This window comes from Scyliorhinus canicula, chromosome 27 (genome assembly GCF_902713615.1).
Source record: "Scyliorhinus canicula chromosome 27, sScyCan1.1, whole genome shotgun sequence".
NCBI lineage: Eukaryota > Metazoa > Chordata > Chondrichthyes > Carcharhiniformes > Scyliorhinidae > Scyliorhinus > Scyliorhinus canicula.
In genome coordinates, this window is record NC_052172.1 from 8545513 (window position 1) to 8563675 (window position 18163).

Below are 18163 nucleotides of genomic sequence, written 5' to 3' on the forward strand. Positions count from 1 at the left end.
GGCCATGTAGGAAAAGGCAATCGCTCTCAGTCATTGTCCTCGGGGGACAAGACCCAGAATAAATGCCTGTGTGAAGTTGCCGCCTGGAACTCAGGTGAGGGAGATTGTTGAGGGAATGCTCCCAATCTAGAGTGTCTATAGTTGGGACTCGAGTTACCATCCACTTCATCCAGTGCCTGCAGCCGTACCCCATCGGTACCCCATGGAATGAATTAAATTAGCTGAAATCTGGTATCTGCAATTCTGGGGCCCTCCGGAGGAGGCCGAGATGGATCGTCCACTCGGCACTTCTGCCTGAAGGTAGTGGCAAGTGCTTCAGCCTCATCTTTGCACTGGTATGCTGGGCTCCCCCATCATTGAGATGAGGCTAGGTGTGGAACCTTCTCCTCTGTGAATTATCCGCCACCAGTCACGAACGGGAGTGATAGTGCTGCGGAGTTTATACCTAATCCGTTGGTTGTGGAATCGGTTAGCTATGCCTATCACCTGCTCCCCCCCCGCAGTCATAGAACATAGAACATAGAACAGTACAGCACAGAACAGGCCCTTCGGCCCTCGATGTTGTGCCGAGCCATGATCACCCTACTCAAACCCACGTATCCACCCTATACCCGTAACCCAACAACCCCCCCCTTAACCTTACTTTTTAGGACACTACGGGCAATTTAGCATGGCCAATCCACCTAACCCGCACATCTTTGGACTGTGGGAGGAAACCGGAGCACCCGGAGGAAACCCACGCACACACGGTGAGGACGTGCAGACTCCGCACAGACAGTGACCCAGCCGGGAATCGAACCTGGGACCCTGGAGCTGTGAAGCATTTATGCTAACCACCATGCTACCGTGCTGCCCCGCATGCAGGTCGACATGCAGGTTGTCCTGTGTTGCAGCTTCACCAGGTTGCCGTCCCATTTTTCGGTCTCCCTGCCTGGCACGCCCTCCGGAATTCTTCATTGAACCAGGATTGTTCTCCTAGCTTGAGGACAATGGCAAAGGAGGGATATGCCAAGATCCTGAGGTGACATGGGGTTGAGTACAATTCTGCTGCTGCTGTTGGCTCACATCGCCTGGTTACTCAGTTGAGTTCCCAGGTCTGTTTGAAATCTATCCCGTTTAGCACGGTGTTAGTGCCACACAGCACCGTAGAGATTTTACAATTCTAAGAGAACAGGAAAGAAACCTTTGGTAATAAGACAGAGCGTGCCCCAAACATTGTTTTGTGGAAAGCCTTAAATTGACATTTGCATGTGAAAACATTTGGCTCAAAACCAATATAGGTTCAATCGCTCCAAATCGACAAGCAGATTTACCTGAATATCAATGGATTATAGGGGTGTGACCAGATAGATTCGCTTTAATGATTTAATCTCGGAAGAATGAGTCATTGAATGCGGGGGCGGGGTGTTAGTTTCTGCTGAGTTGATTATTTAAGCCACTTCCTTATTCGTGCATCCCAGAGGTGAGCTCAGGGGCAGGACGAAGATGTTGTTCCTTCTGTTGATCGTAGATGCTATCTTCCTGTCTGTAAGTTTACTCCAAATTTTATATCAACTTTCACTGCGTCAAGATATTTCTGTTTTGGGGCTTTGAGCTGTGGCTGGATGAGTTGGAACGGTGTGGGTGTTTCAAACCCCACTCTGGATGTTTCAGAGTGCAGTATTGAAGGAGTGCTTTCTGTTAAATCAAGACTTCGTCCCTTCTCTCAGGTCGTCAGGCTATTCCAAAGGCGAGAAGGTGAGTTTGCTCCTGGTGTCCTGGCCAAGATTTGTCCTTGAACCAACATCATTAAAACCATTTATCCTGCTGCGCGTGTGGGATCTCGCTGGTTTCAAAATTGGCCAATCCATAAGTAAATAAATCACCTTTATTGTCACAAGTCGGCTTACATTCACACATGCAATGAAGTTGCTGTGAAAAGCCTCTAGGCACCTGTTCGGCTACACAGAGGGAGAATTCAGAATTCTCAGCCGGTACGGGAATTGAACCCACGTTGCTGGCCTTAGAACATAGAACAGTGCAGCACAGAACAGGCCCTTCGGCCCTCCATGTTGTGCCGAGCATTGTCCGAAACCAACATCAAGCTATCCCACTCCCTGTCATTCTGGTGTTCTCCATGTGCCTATCCAATAACCGCTTGAAAGTTCCTAAAGTGTCTTGTTCTGCATCACAAACCAGCTGTCTAGCCCACTGAGCTAAACCAGCCCTGTCCTTGACCCAGAACTGCGTCGGGAGGTTCTGTACATCATTATATAAACGGACGTTAATGTTCAAGTCAAGGTAACACTGTGGGAACACTCGACTCTCGGCACAATTAAACTGACCACACTAGCTTCGTGCGAATCAAATACCCTCACCCTGTATCGGGCCTGGCCCTGAGGGAACGCTCAACGCTGACACTATTTGGTGGAAGTGGGATGAAACTCGGCGGACGGAATTTTCCCAAACCTTTTCGGAATTCCTCTCCAGACACACAGCTGAGTTTTCGGACCAGATCTTCTGCCCCTGAGTTCACAGAAAGTTTGAGGATGTGGTTAACGCCGTCACTCTGGCGGGCTGGGACCTGCTCGAGCCGGCAAGGTTGGCTCCACCGAGAGCGGGGCGCCATCTTTACACTGCGCCCCTAATTACATTTTTTTAAAAAAATTTTTTAATTTACAGCACCCAATTTTTTTTTCCAATTAAGGGGCAATTTAGCGCGGCCAACCCACCTACCCTGCACATCTTTTGGGTTGTGGGCAGACACGGGGAGAATGTGCAAACTCCACACGGACAGTGACCCAAGGCCGGGATTCGAACCTGGGACCTCGGCACCGTGAGGCAACAATGCTAACCACTGTGCCACCCCGCTGCCCATTACATTTAAAAAATAGTTTCCTCAACTCTGCATCCCTGGCCCTCCCCCTGTGTGCACGGAGGACCACCTCCTCGAGCATCAAGGTGACCCCCCCTCCACCATGGAAGTATCGGGGGTGGGTGGGGGGGGGATCTCTTCTCGTTTCCCAGCCATTGCCATCCTGGTTAATGCCCCAGGGTGCCAGTGGGCAATGCCCAGCCTTGTCCCTCGACCCTCAGGGCCCCCAGGTACCTCAGCGCCACTGGCGCAGTCATTATTGTCTTATGCTTCTTCATGTAGCATAAGCTGCTTCCTTGATGTACACTCTGACAAAGGAAGGTTCAGACTTGGAGATAGCTTTAACACATTTATTGAACAGTTAACAATTCTCCTACTTGAGTTCGACTCTCCTGCTAATCTTGCTGTAGTAACTCAGCCAAATGCACTGTATGCTCTATGTTCAAGTTCTATGAAACCATTGCGTCCTGGAAGTCAGTGAATAAAGGACACGGATTTAAGGTACGTCACACAAGAAAGAGGTGGAAACGAGGCAAATTTTACTTTACGGGGCGAGTTATTGTGATCTGGGACCCATTGCCTGAAAGGGCACTGGGAGGAAACTCAATATTAACGTTCAAAAAGGAATTGGAAAGGTAGGTCTGTGGGGAAAGCGCAGGTGAGTGAGATGCATTCAAATGAGCATTGTGACTCAAATGGACTTCTGTATCATCTGCTTATATAATTCCATAGAATTCCCAATAACACAGAGGCTCCGAAAACACAGACTAATTGTTTCATTAGTTGGGGGCAGAAACAGCTTGTCTGCCCATCATAAAGCTGAAAGGTAAACTGGTCAGGGTGTGTAAAGTTGCTTGGCTGCAGAGGAATGCTGTCAAACGATTTGCTGTAAGGCTTCCAGGTCTTACACGCCTTGGCTGTAACCATGTGAGTAACAACTGCCACCCTACTGTCACATCATTTTCCGTGCGCGGGTGTGGCAGTACATGCGGGCAGCATGGTGACGCAGTGGTTAGCACTGCTGCCTCTCAGCGCCAGGGGCCCGGGCTTGATACCAGCCTCGGGCGTTTGCCTGTGTGGAGTTTGTACGTTCTCCCCGTGTCTGCGTGGGTTTCCTCCGGGTACTCCGGTTTCCTCCCACAGTCCAAAGGTGGGCAGGTTAGTTGGATTGGCCATGCTAAATAGCCCCTTAGTGCCCAAGGATCGGGTTACAAGGTTGCTGGGATAGGGCGGGGGCCGAGGCAGGGTGCTCTTTCAGGGGGTCGGTGCCGACGCGATGGGCCAAATGGCCTCCTTCTGCACTGCAGGGATCCTATGATTTCAATGTTTAACATTGTGAATATTTTCCCATGATAAAATCGACACTTTCACAGTGGAATGGTTTAAGGGGTTCAATGCTCTGGTCATTTTGATTTACCTCCAGGTATTTCACTCTGTTTATGTAATAATAATCTTTATTCACGTCACAAGTAGGCTTACATTATCACTGCAACGATGCTACCTTAAAGGGGTAGCCGGCTACAATGTGACTTGTGGTGATAGCAAGTTGCTGTGGCTATGACCAGCAACACTTGACAAAGTGATTCCATTTGCCGCAGTTATTGCAACGCTTATGAAATGCGAGCTCATGCCTTTTTTCCCGGTAAGAAGTCTTACAGCACCAGGTTAAAGTCCAACAGGTTTGTTTCAAACACGAGCTTTCGGAGCACTGCTCCTTCCCCGGGTGAATTCAAGGGGTGCTCCGAAAGCTCGTGTTTGAAGCTGGTGCTGTAAGACTTCTAACTGTGCTCACCCCAGTCCAACGCCGGCATCTCCACATCATGGCTTTTTGTTCCGGGTGATGGCCTCTGCAATTCAGGCGGGGTGCGTTCTGAACTCTTTCTCAATTCTCTCTTTCATTCCTTGGTCCGTTTTTCGGACTGCTCCTGCAGATAACCATGCCAATTCGAACATGTGGTTATTTTCACAAAGCATGCGCACAGCATTACTGTATAACATACCAGGCGGCCGCTTACGCATTCATCGGTGAAACTACAGAATATTTGTATCGGAATTGAGGCACATGATTTTACCGATTCATTGAGTTTCTGATTAGTGGTGTTAAAAACGAGTCGGTCGCTGATGCCATTTTTACGGGCAAATTTTTTTTAATAGTACCTCTTGTCCTTCCCCCTCTTGGATGGTGAAGGATGAGGACTTGTCGACCGCCTCCCGGCCCGCTCGGTTCAAAAGCATGAATGCTGCTGCTTTCTTCCATTCATTGGAGAGAATGGCATGGCAACGTATATACCATTCCTTTTCGAACATTTCCCAATTGTCGGTGATCTTCTCATCGAAGATGAGCGGATCGATGCGTCAATGTCCTTGTGCCATCTTGGCGCGCTCCTGATACCATGTAAAGTTGCTGGGTTGTTTATGAATGACGGCAAAATAATACAACTTAAACGGTTTGTTTTGAGATCTTGGCCGGAATTCTCCGGCCTTTGGGAATCTCTGTTCCCGCGGGTTTCCTGGCGGCATGGGGTGGTTTCAATGGGAAATACCATTGACGAGCGACGGGAAGATGGAGTCCCTCCGTCAGCCAAAGGCGCACCGCCGAGAAACGGGTGGCTGGAGAACCTCCCCCTAGCAGCGCTTACATGCCACCCTCTAGCTACACTGGTGCAAACTCCCACCCTACCAACATGTCATTTTCTGTATACAGGTTTTGGCAATATATACATGAACACACCTTCTACAGGAGGTTTAACTGGGTACTGTATATAATGTCTGAAGTGAACATTAAAACACATAACGAAAAGCCAATCCACTCCCCGTTTTCGGTGTGAAGGATGAAACAATGTTGCCGGATTAAGGAAGGGGTGTTGGCACAGACATGATGGGCTGAATGGTCGCCTTCTGTGCTGTCGCCAGCCTATGATTCGAGGGGGAAGCTGCGTTACCAGCTGCGGGCAGGGAGGGAACTCCGATCTCAGCTCGGGGGAAGGGGTAAATCGGTGTCACCAGCTTGGGGAATGGTGAGGGTGTGTTTCCGGTTCGGGGGAGGGGTGAAGGAGGGTTACCAGTTTGGGGGAGGGGTGATGGGGTTTATGAGTTTGGGGGAGGGATGAAGGAGGGTTACCAGTTTGGGGGACGTGTGATGAGGTTTATAACTTTTGGGAGGGGGGGTGAATTTATCACCCAGCTCACACCAGTGTTGAATTTGTGCTTTTTCAGCATAATAGCTCATTTTTGATTTCTATGTCAACAGAACGGTAACCATGTCAATGGGTCAATTAACAGCGATGGAGTCTGTGTTTGCTCCGTGGTTTTTCCTAATATCTCATTCCCGGTGGAAAAGGTGGAATATTTGGAAACAGCGTACCAGGAGATCAGTATCAATGTCCAACGTGAAATCAGCAAGGTACATTTATTACTGATATACACCATCCTCTTTTAGACTCTGTACTCATTAATTACCACAGTTACTGCCTGAGAAATAGAGTGAGGGCAATAGTGAGGCATTCGTTGTCGGACAGCACCAGTCCCAGGGTATTAATGGAATGATGCTGATGGATGAGCTTTCTGGGATGTACATCAATGGGGGATATTGCTCAGTGTCAAGGATTTGTCAATGGGGTATTGATGGGTGAAAGGATGGGGATACAATATTCTGTATAAGCTGCGGACCTCTCACAAGTCACTCCAGGCGTAGTTTTTGTATTGCTGAAGTAGGACTTCTACCCCATCTTATTCTAGTCCGCTGGATATAAATGCCCTCATTCCATTAGCCTGTTTGATAAATTCTGTAACTGTTAATGACTGTTTGGGAAGGTGTTGTAGGGTTTTGACCCAGCCCCAGCGAAGGAAGGGCAACACTGTTCCAATTCAGCATGAGGCTTGCACGAGAACATACACGCAGAACTTACAAATTAAAACGGGGTTTGATTATTCATACTGGAAAATTTCCATTTAACATTTTCAAAGAACGTTTTTCAGTACTGTGGTGAATGTAATATAGATGTATATATGTTAATTCACACTGTCTTTGTAAGCGCAGTGGCGCTATCCTACCACTAGGGGGAGTAGCGCTGGGAGCACTCAGGAACTTGTACTGGGCTCCACCCTTGGCTCCGCCCATGACTCCTCCCCCTAGTGCAGCTGTGTCAATACCCTTGTCCAGAGTCAGCCTGAGTTCACGACGAGTTCATCGACAGGTAACAGGCTGGCTCTGAAGTAAGTCGATTAAAGCCTAGATTCACATCGGAAACACGTGTCTGGTGAATTGATGGTTCACCAAGCTTTACATGCTTGTCCACTCACCAACCTATTTTGCTACCCTTAGTTTGTCCCTGCAGTGGGTGAGGGAAACAAGATTTATATTTGTGGATCGGGTGGCAAGGTGAGAATGTGATGATGTGACTACAAAACAGGTCACAAGGCAGGATTGCGGGAGTTAGTGCCAGGAGCAAGGGCAGAGCATGTGTGTTGCGTGTAGCTGTTGAGCTCAGGAATAAGCGACCTTTATTGTAAGCCCTTGATGTTGACAATTTAAAGGACCCAGAACATTCGACATGGTGTCTGGAGTTGGCAGTGTGGCACAAAGACTTTGCCGCTTCAACGCACGTGTCTTTTTAAAAATAAATTTAGAGTACCCAATTATTTTTTTCCAATTAAGGGGCAATTTAACATGGCCAATCCACTTAACCTGCACATCTTTAGATTGTGGGGGGCGAAACCCACGCAGACACGGGGAGAATGTGCAAACTCCTCACGGACAGTGACCCAGGGCCGGGATTCGAACCCAGGTCCTCAGCGCCGTAGGCAGCAATGCTAACCACTGTGCCATCGTGCTGCCCAACCCACGTGTCTTTGATGAAAATATTGCGGTCAGTTGGGAAAGGTTTCAGAAGGAATGGCGCATTTACTGCGGTGCTGCACTCTCTGACAAGTCATAAACGGGATAGGCTTATACCCATTTAAATCTCACGGGCCCCAAGGCTATTGAAAAATTCAAATTGTTTGTTTTCCAGACAGAGGAGGAAAATTCAATAAAACCAAAGAGCAGGTGGGTCAACAAAGTCTGACAAGGCTACCCTAAAAATATTGGCAAAGAAATGTGCATTCGGAACTCTCACTGAAGACCTGATCAGTGATCGAGTAGCTTGTGAAATGTGTAACGATTTAGTTCGCAAGCAACTTCTGCGAGGAAAAGACTTAACATTACTGGCAGCCGTCAATATCTGTATGTTAAAAGGACAACCAGAGAAAAGTAACAGAAACATGAGGCAGGAAACCAAGGTATTCGCAACATGGGGGCACCGTGCTCCGACTGCCATGGCCAGCACCCGCTGAGCAGAACAGCTCATTTTGCGTACGGTAAAAGAACCACTTTGATAAGAGCTGCAGATCCAAACCACAGCGGCCCTCCTCTGCCATCAGCAAAAAGGCAGCAGTTCGGTCCTCCAGCCGTGGGAGTGTCAGCAAGGTCAAGGAATTGGAGTTCAACCAAATCACTGAAGCGACAGAGTCGCCAACAACGCTCGATTGCAAAAGTGTCACTGGAAAGGGTGAGATCTTCACCACTCTCAACATAACTGACAGTGATGCCAGACTTAAAACCAAGATTGACATTGGAGGGAAGAATATGTACTATCCAGCCAAAGGTCGTTGGAAATAAACCATATGCAGCATCAGATCCCAGCACCCAGATGCACCTTATGGCTTATGGTGGACTGAGAAGGTGTAGCAACCCTTCACTGCACAGGGAAATTTCAACTTCCATACAGTTGACCAGAATCTAAAGCCATTACTAAGGCTTCAGGACAGCATTCAACCTGGTCCAGAAGTACACGCTCTACAACTTTAAGCCTCAGAGATGACAACGTGTAGAGACCTCGTCAACTGTGGCATCATTGATAAGCTACCAGTTGTTCAGGGTCACCAACAGTCCGTGCTCCGACCAGTAGTCATGAAGCGAAAAGTCGTTCACGTCATAACTCTCCCAGACGAGGCGGAATGGGTTTCAGCAATGGTGGCCGCAGTAATGAAAGACAGTCAGTTAGGATGTGTATTGATGTTAGTCGTATTAGATGCTGTGGTATGAAGAGACAAAAGTTCTGCTCCTTTTTTCACCAACACCCTTTTATTTCTTCCAACTGACTCTGCGCAAATCTCAACACATCACCAGACTCAGAGGCCACCTGAAGCCCCTTTACATATCAGTGCCAATCATTGGACACTTAACATAAATGAGACAACTAATTGCAATGTCTCTTAACCCATTACTTAACAATTGACCCAGTGAATGTGAATAAGGCGCTGCTCAGACCAGATTGCCCTGTGAAGATGGTGGAATAGGTGCTAACAGACATGTAAAATGCCGAAAGTGTTCAGCAATCTTGATGCGAAATGTTGGTTCTGTCAAATCCCGTTGGATGAGGAATCCTAAAAACTAACCGCACTCTCCAATAGGCAGATATAGTTTCCTTCCTTTGCCCCTGTGGGATGTCCACGACGAATGGGATTTTCCAGCGGTGAATGGAGCAACTCCCTGCAGGTCAACCGTGCGAGATCATTGTTGATGACATCCTGGTTTCGGGTCGTACAATGCAAGGACATGATGCACATCTCCATCTCGTCCTCGACAGAATCAGGACCATCCAATTAAAGCTTAACCTTCCAAATGCAGCTTCAGAGTCAAGCAGGTTCCTTAAGGGGCCATTTGCTCACAGTCGATGGTGTTAAGCTCGAGATAAATAAGGCAGGGGCTACACGACGGTTGGCCATTCCCGCCGACAAGCACTTTCTTGGTATGACGAATTATCTTGCTAGGTTATGGTCTTATGGTGAAGTCACTGGACTTTTTCATCAACTTCTCGGCCAGGATGTCGAACGGTGTTGTCAGGAGCACCACACAGCGGGCCTTCAACAGGCTTAAACAGGGAGTCTCAGCACCACCACAACACGTTGACATTGGAGCACCCGTACTCATATCAGCAGACGCCTCCCAGCACAGACCTGGTGCAGTCGACACCCAGAATAGCAGACTTTGCTTCAAGGATCTGTCTTTGCGGAGTCTGCACACCCCCCCGGTGCCTGTGTGGGTTTCCTCCGGGTGCTCCGGTTTCCTCCCACAGTCCAAAGATGTGCGGGTTAGGTGGATTGGCCGTGCTAAATTTCCCCTTAGTGTTCAAAAAGGTCAGGTTACTGGGTTACGGGAATAGGGTGGAGGTGTGAGCTTAAAGAGGGTGCTCTTTCCAAGAGCCGGAGCAGACCCGATGGGCCGAATGGCCTCCTTCTGCATTGTAAATTCTATGGTCTCAAACCAGTTATGCACAGATCGAGCAGGAACTTCTTGCTCAAGTATCCGCCTGTCAGAAATTTAAAGGCTCTTGATATGGCCATTCTGTAACTGTTGAAACACATCATCAGACGCTCACAGCTGTCTTAAAGAAGCCTCTCCATGTTGTTCCTGTACAGCTGCAACACAAGATGCTGAAGTTACAGCAGATGCATTCTGGCAATAGAGGTGCAAATAAGCCTTACAGGCAGACATCACATGGGGCTGGCCAGAACCCTTGAGGGAGCTCCCCCACAGACTCCGCACATTCTTCGCCACCAGCGGTGAGCTGGCCATACAGGATGGACTAATACAGCGTGGCCAGCGATTAGTCATCCCTACTGCCTTCCAGAGGTTCTACACGCAAGAACTGCACTAGGGGATCCCGGTTTGGAAGCAACAAGGCACAGGGCCAAGAGATCACTGTGCTGACCCTCCGTGTACGCGGACATGGAAAGGGAAGTCTCCAGACGTGCGCCGTGCAATGCACTCAGGCTGCATCAAGCAAAGGAACCGCTGCATTTACGCGAGGTCCCCGACCTCCCATGGTTACTCACAGCGGCCGACATCTTCAGATGGAATGGTAAACAACATCTGGTTTTAGACGATTCTGGGTGCTTTGAACTCGGCCTGCCAGTAAAACGTCCAGCTTAAGAGACGCTTCACCACACAGGGCATCCCTCAGAGACTCCTGACGGACAACGTTCGATGATTCGTCTCCACTGAATTTCGCGACTTTGCATGCACTCCGCTGCAACTCTTCAGCTTGCGAAAGCGACCACCACAGGGCCGGCCCTCGTCAGCACAACAACTTTTTTCCCCAGGGGAATCAGGGCCACGATTCACACTGTCCAGGCCCCAACCCCAAATCAAGGCGAATGATACCATCCTGCAATGCAGATTGAAAACCAACACGCAGTCTGCTCCAGATGCCCTCTCACGCCAGGTCAAATGGACCCCATTCAAACCGCACGTGGCCTTGACCAGTTGGCGGTGATACATGGTAATGCCCTGCAACCAAAAAATTACGTGGTAGCCTCAATTATTCACAATTTACACAGATGATTTGGAGTTGGGGACCAAGGGCAATGTGTCCACGTTTGCAGATGACACTAAGATAAGTGGTAAAACGAAAAGTGCAGAGGATACTGGAAGTCTGCAGAGGGATTTGGATAGGTTAAGTGAATGGGCTCGGGTCTGGCAGATGGAATACAATGTTGACAAATATGAGGTTATCCATTTTGGTAGGAATACCAGCAAAAGGGATTATTATTTAAATGATAAAATATTAAAGCATGCTGCTGTGCAGAGAGACCTGGGTGTGCTAGTGCATGAGTCACAGAAAGTTGGTTTACAAGTGCAACAGGTGATTAAGAAGGCAAATGGAATTTTGTCCTTCATTGCTAGAGGGATGGAGTTTAAGACTAGGGAGGTTATGTTGCAATTGTATAAGGTGTTAGTGAGGCCACACCTGGAGTATTGTGTTCAGTTTTGGTCTCCTTACTTGAGAAAGGACATACTGGCACTGGAGGGTGTGCAGAGGAGATTCACTAGGTTAATCCCAGAGCTGAAGGGGTTGGATTACGAGGAGAGGTTGAGTAGATTGGGACTGTACTCGTTGGAATTTAGAAGGATGAGGTGGGATCTTATAGAAACATATAAAATTATGGAGGGAATAGATAGGATAGATGCGGGCAGGTTGTTTCCACTGGCGGGTGACAGCAGAACTAGGGGGCATAGCCTCAAAATAAGGGGAAGTAGATTTAGGACTGAATTTAGGAGGAATTTAGGAGGAGTATAGGGTTTCCTCCGGGTGCTCCGGTTTCCTCCCACAGTCCAAAGATGTGCGGGTTAGGTGGATTGGCCATGCTAAATTGCCCGTAGTGTCCTAAAAAGTAAGGTTAAGGGGGGGTGGGGTTGTTGGGTTACGGGTATAGGGTGGATACGTGGGTTTGAGTAGGGTGATCATGGCTCGGCACAACATCGAGGGCCGAAGGGCCTGTTCTGTGCTGTTCTATGTTCTATGTTCTACACCCAAAGGGTTGTGAATCTATGGAATTCCTTGCCCAGTGAAGCAGTTGAGTCTCCTTCATTAAATGTTTTAAGGTAAAGATAGATAGTTTTTGGAAAAATAAAGGGATTAAGGGTTATGGTGTTCGGGCCGGAAAAGTAGAGCTGAGTCCACAAAAGATCAGCCATGATCTAATTGAATGGCGGAGCAGGCTCAAGGGGCCAGATGGCCTACTCCTGCTCCTAGTTCTTATGTTCTTATGCACTACGTCCGTAATCACCATCACCTTCTGCAAGTAGCGAATCGGGCGCCAACAAATAACACAGCACCTCGGCCTTCTGGCCTCTGGCACAGGCCTCACCGGGCAGCAGCGGACATGCAGCGTCCCACAGAAGCCAACAAAAGCGAATCCTGTACCTGACAAACATGAACTGAAACGTCCCGTGTTGCTAACCGTGAGGACACTGGCCACAGAAAGTCTACAACACCACCGACCGGTGTAATCACAGGCTCAGGGCGCCTGAGCAGGCCGAACACAAGATTCCAGGACTTTATTCCCACTTAGCCCAGGGTCGGATCTCGGATTTCCGGTTTCCATCTAACAGAAAAGTGGGTGGGAGAAGGAGAAGCGATGGGCTACGCTTCTGATGCCCCACTTGCTACAGCCTAATTCATGGCTCAATGTATACATGTGAGTAGTTACACATTGTCAGTTTGCTCCATTGTATGTTTCACATTCGGGCAGCACGGTAACATAGTGGTTAGCACAAATGCTTCACAGCCCCAGGGTCCCAGGTTCGAATCCCGGCTTGGGTCACTGTCTGTGCGGAGTCTGCACGTCCTCCCCGTGTGTGCGTGGGTTTCCTCCGGGTGCTCCGGTTTCCTCCCACAGTCCAAAGATGTGCAGGTTAGGTGGATTGGCCACGCTGAATTGCCCTTAGTGTCCAAATTGCCCTTAGTGTTGGGTGGGGTTACTGGATTATGGGGGTAGGGTGGAGGTATGGGCTTGGGTAGGGTGCTCTTTCCAGGAGCCGGTGCAGACTCGATGGGCCGAATGGCCTCCTTCTGAACTGTAAATTCTATGTAAATTGGCCTGTACATAGCTTTCCACACGGTTACGTCTCATGCCACCGTATGTCCCAACTAAAATGGGAAGATGTAGTCACCTGAGAACTTGTTGATGTGACCACAAAAGAGATCAAACGGTATCCTGGCAACGCCCCAAACCGCCCCTCGATCAGCCTCGCCCCTCCAATAACTCCGACGCACTGAAAAGTTAGCGTATTGGAGACTATCCTACCCAAATGTCTGGCTGTGTTGAGCTGAATTATCTTGGTTGGGAGTTGTTGATGTCGGTTATTCAAGGAAACCACAACATTCTCCAATATGCATTTAAAATCCTTAAAGTGTCAGTGTGATCATATCACATCGAACCAGGGTTGTGAACTGTGCAGTGAGGTGCAGTTTGGTTCACTGACTGTGGAGGTGGCTGTAACTGTGTGGGTTCCCTCTGATGCTCCATTTAGGTGCAGGAATACACGAGGACTCTCGCTGTGAACACGGCCAAGCTGCAGAACCTGACACGGCGGGTGGAGAGCCTGGAGAGTGGAGGCTTCTACACCCAACTCGAATTCGACCTGCTGAAACTGGAGATCCGAGAGCTGATGTCACTCACCGGGCAGCTGGCGGCCTTTCTCAACGGCAGCAACAGCATGATCGACCAGCTTTACAATGAGGTCAGAAAGAGATAAATCATTCCGTTTATTGCTTCGTGTTTTTCTCTCCTGTGTTATGTTTGAGTATTTTACAGCTTTTGGGCACTGATCAATCACCAGAGGAACCAACGCGAGAGAGTTCCTGTCCTGAGGGAGGGGTGTTATTGGCCACAAACAAGACCAACTTGCACTGGGGCCCCAAGTGGGGTTGATCAGGCGTGTAAGCAGTGATTTGTTACCATATTGAGGGTACTGCATGAAAGGAGGGTGCGAAGAGATTCAATAATATTCTCAAAGGATAATTAAATACACACTTGAAATGATACGAATTGCAGGTTATGGGGAAATGACCAATGGAATAGGATTAATTAAGAAGCTCATTCAAAGGGCTGGCACAGAAATAATTGGTCTCCTTCTGTTCTGTGCGACTCTTCGATTGCAGGGTTCTCTCAGGCCCTATCAAGCCTTCAACAGCTTCAGAATCCCGTTCGCCCACGAGGCAGATTTCCACCCCTGCAATCTTCAACTTTACAAAGTCTATCTATCTCAAACATCGCCCTGCTCCACCCCGACCTCTACCTAACCTCACATTTACACCTTCATCATCTCCAACCCAAACCGCCCCTCGATCACCCTTCACCTCCAATAACTCCGACGCACTGAAAAGTTAGCGTCTTGGAGACTATCCTACCCAAATGTCCTTTCACCCCGTCCCATCACGAGCCTTCACTGGCTCTTCATTCTGTATTTCAACGACTCCATGGCCTGTCACGTCCTTCCCTGTCTGTCTAATGAGTTCCAGCATTAAAAGTGACTCCGCACTCTCAGTTCGGATGATTTCAAGCTCTTGAACATCTCCCTCCGCAGTGACTTTTTCCCGTTACCTGGGCCCTACTGCTTGGAATCCCCAAATCCCTTTCTCTCCTTATTCCTGTTCCTACTTGAGGATAATCTTTCCAATCAAAATGAAGGAAGGATCTAACTGATGTGTTCAGGGGCAGCAATGTTGCACAGTGGCTTCACAGCTCCAGGGTCCCAGGTTCGATTCCCGGCTGGGTCACTGTCTGTACGGAGTCTGCACGTTCTCCCCGTGTCTGCATGGGTTTCCTCTGGGTGCTCCGGTTTCCTCCCACATTCCAAAGATGTGCTGGTTAGGTGGGTTGGCCATTCGAAATTGCCCTTAGTGTCCAAAAAGGTTAGGTGGGGTTACTGGGTTTCCGAGGATAAAGGGGGATAGGGTGGAGGTGTTGACCTTGGGTAGGGTGCTCTTTCAAAGAGCCGGTGCAGACTCAATGGGCTGAAAATTCTATGAATCTATGATAAGGGGAGTAGGTGGAAGTTAGAATACAGAATCATAGAATCTACAGTGCAGAAGGAGGCCATTCGGCCCATTGAGTTTGCACCGGCTCTTTGAAAGAGCACCGTACCCAAGCCCACATCTCCACCCTATCCCCATAACCCAGTAACCCCACTCAACACTAAGGGCAATTTTTGACACTGAGGGCAATTTAGCACGGCCAATCCACCTAACCTGCACAATTTTGGACTGTGGGAGGAAACCGGAGCACCCGGAAGAAACCCACGCAGACACGGGGAGAACGTGCGGACTCCGCACAGGCAGTGACCCAAGCCGGGAATCGAACCTGTGACCCTGGAGCTGTGAAGCAATTGTGCTAACCACCATGCTGCCCTATAAAGATACGGATTGACTCTGATCTCATTGAATGGCAGAAAATGCTCGAGGGGCTGAATGGCCCCTGTGAACCCAAACACGATTCCCTTTAAACGCCGCGTGTATTTCAGATTCTGAACATGTCCCAAGCTGTCGACCAGCTGGAGTCGCTCGATAAGCACAACCTGCTGGCAATCCGCCGAGAGATTGCGACGCTGAAGAAACGCCTACAGGACTGTGAGGAACATCGGGAGTCACAAACCCCTACCTCAGTTGACTACGGTGAGTTAATCACGGCTAATGGTGACTGAGGGACACAGGTCTGCTCGGTAAGGAGGGAGGGATGTCACTCACATTGGATCATTAATCCGCTATAACACACATTCTAATGACATCAGGAGATGAAAATCGATAGATGAACATGAATCAGTAAAGAATTTCAAACCTGTGCAAAATATTTCACAAACCAACGTAGTTGCTGTTGCAATATTTTTAATATTTTTACAGATGCCGCAATACCTGAGTTATACTTTATTCATGTCAAAATAAGTTCATTAGCATCTTGCTGTAAATTGTAAACATTGAATTTGAAAAATGTGGATACCCAATGCTGAATTTGAGTTTACTATTTTTCAAACAGGGAGCTGTGATCATAACGGCCTTCTTAATGTATCCAACCCCATGGTGATACAGCTGAACTGGAGAGGATTTAGTTATAAATCTGGAGGATGGGGCAGAGGTTCTGCTCCGAACTCCAGTGAAGGCGAAGTGTACTGGGTGGCTCCACTGAATACCGACTGGCGAACATTTGACTCATTCAGATTCTATTATTCGCACGATGATTTACTGCTCTACAGAAATGCAACAACCAAAACACTGTCATATTCTTATTATTATTCTTCTTACTATACATACAGAGGACAGGGAAGCGGAATGGTTCTGTACGAAGGCTTCCTGTATTACAACTGTTACAATTCTCGGTACATGTGCAGATTTAACATAGACACCGACAGTAAAGAGAGACAGTTTCTTACAGGTGCAGCTTACAACAACAGGTTTTCCTATGCGGGTGTCACGTACCAAGACATGGACTTCGCTGTCGACGAGTTCGGCCTGTGGGTCATTTACAGTCTTGAAGCTAATGTCGGATATGCTGCGATCAGTAAAATCAATGTGACCTCCTTCACAGTGGAAAGGACTTGGGTGACTAGGCTCTTTAAACCTAGTGTTACCAACGCCTTTGTGATCTGTGGGGTGCTGTATGCAATACGGCCAGTGGACCTACGGTCTGAGGAAATTTTCTACACGTTTGACACCAGAACTGGGGAAGAGGGTGCGGTTTCTATAAAGATGGGTAAAGTCATGGATAAACTACAAAATGTTAACTACAATCCATCTGATCACAAACTCTATGTGTACAACAATGGCTACCAGATTACTTACGATGTGATATTTAAACCTGAGTAACAACCAGGTAACATCCCACAGTAAAATCAACAGATCCATTTTAACAATTAGAAAACTGATCAACTTTGTTTACAAATCACTGGGGGAATCTGGGTGAATAGGGGAATTTCTGGCCTTGAATCTCGGGTTATTTAGATGCCATATTTCACTTTTATTACCACCACAGTTTAACCGCTGTGTTATCGCTGGTGGGTGGTGAAGCTGATGTTACAATGTACGGCTTGGGAACACCAACTAAACCCAGAATGGGTGAAATTTGAAACAGCAATAGAGCTGGTAGAACGGTTATAGAAATAGAGGAGATTGACATGTGTTTTCTGAGGTGTATTTGGACTGAGCTCTCATGTAATCAATGCTCTCAAGTATTGGACAAGTGATACAGTGACTGTGAAGAGGTTTGCGTCCAGAATGATGGTAACATCCTGTCTGTGAGAATAATTCTGGATGTGACGGTCCGTTTAATATCTGGACAATTATCCAGCTGGATGGACAGAATGTAAAAACCTCACTCGAGGGAGAAAGTGGTTTAATACGAGACTCATTCCTGTCTGAAGCGTTAATTGTTTTTCTGTCTCAGTCATGAATTATCATCCCTGATAATGAACTTCAATAACTGGTTAAGATTCTGTTTGATGATTTATATTGGAATTCTTTAAAATTGTAACAATAAACAGCAGCATCTACAAAGAGGTGGGTTGTGTGAATCGTTTCTTTCTGATTCTCAATGTCATCACTTCTTTGTCCCTTTCTTCCCAACGTAATGGAGACCATTTGATTAATGAAGTCCAGAGGTGAGAGTTCAGCTGCAAACGAGAGCAGGTGGATGGGAGTCATGTGGTGCTTTGGAGCTGGAAATAGGTGGTCTTGGTGGTGGAGTGGGTCCCCAAGCCCTTCCCTACCCCCCACCTGGGTCCCTCAAGCAGAGCCTTATAACTCACCGGGCGCATCATATGCCCGTGTCTGCCAGTTGACGTGCCTCATGCCTGTGTCAATAACAGCAACGGCAGGAGCCATTAACTAGCCACTCAAGAACTTCAAGCCGTCCACCCACCTTTCCGCGATCAGAAAGGCGATGGGGTCCCCACCCACCAACATCCCAACTGATCAGAAGCCCCTTCCCCCA

At 48.1% G+C, this 18163-nt stretch overlaps 1 protein-coding gene across 1 annotated transcript; it reads left to right on the forward strand.

Moving 5' to 3' along the window:
• Positions 1 to 1390: 1390 nt before the first annotated feature.
• LOC119957816 (olfactomedin-4-like) lies at positions 1391 to 17730 on the forward strand. Its single transcript, XM_038785946.1, has 5 exons — positions 1391 to 1527; positions 6105 to 6257; positions 13713 to 13922; positions 15705 to 15855; positions 16214 to 17730. Exons 1-5 carry the CDS (start codon positions 1486 to 1488, stop codon positions 17038 to 17040), a joined length of 1383 nt encoding a protein of 460 aa, XP_038641874.1. The 5' UTR covers positions 1391 to 1485; the 3' UTR covers positions 17041 to 17730.
• Positions 17731 to 18163: the final 433 nt, after the last annotated feature.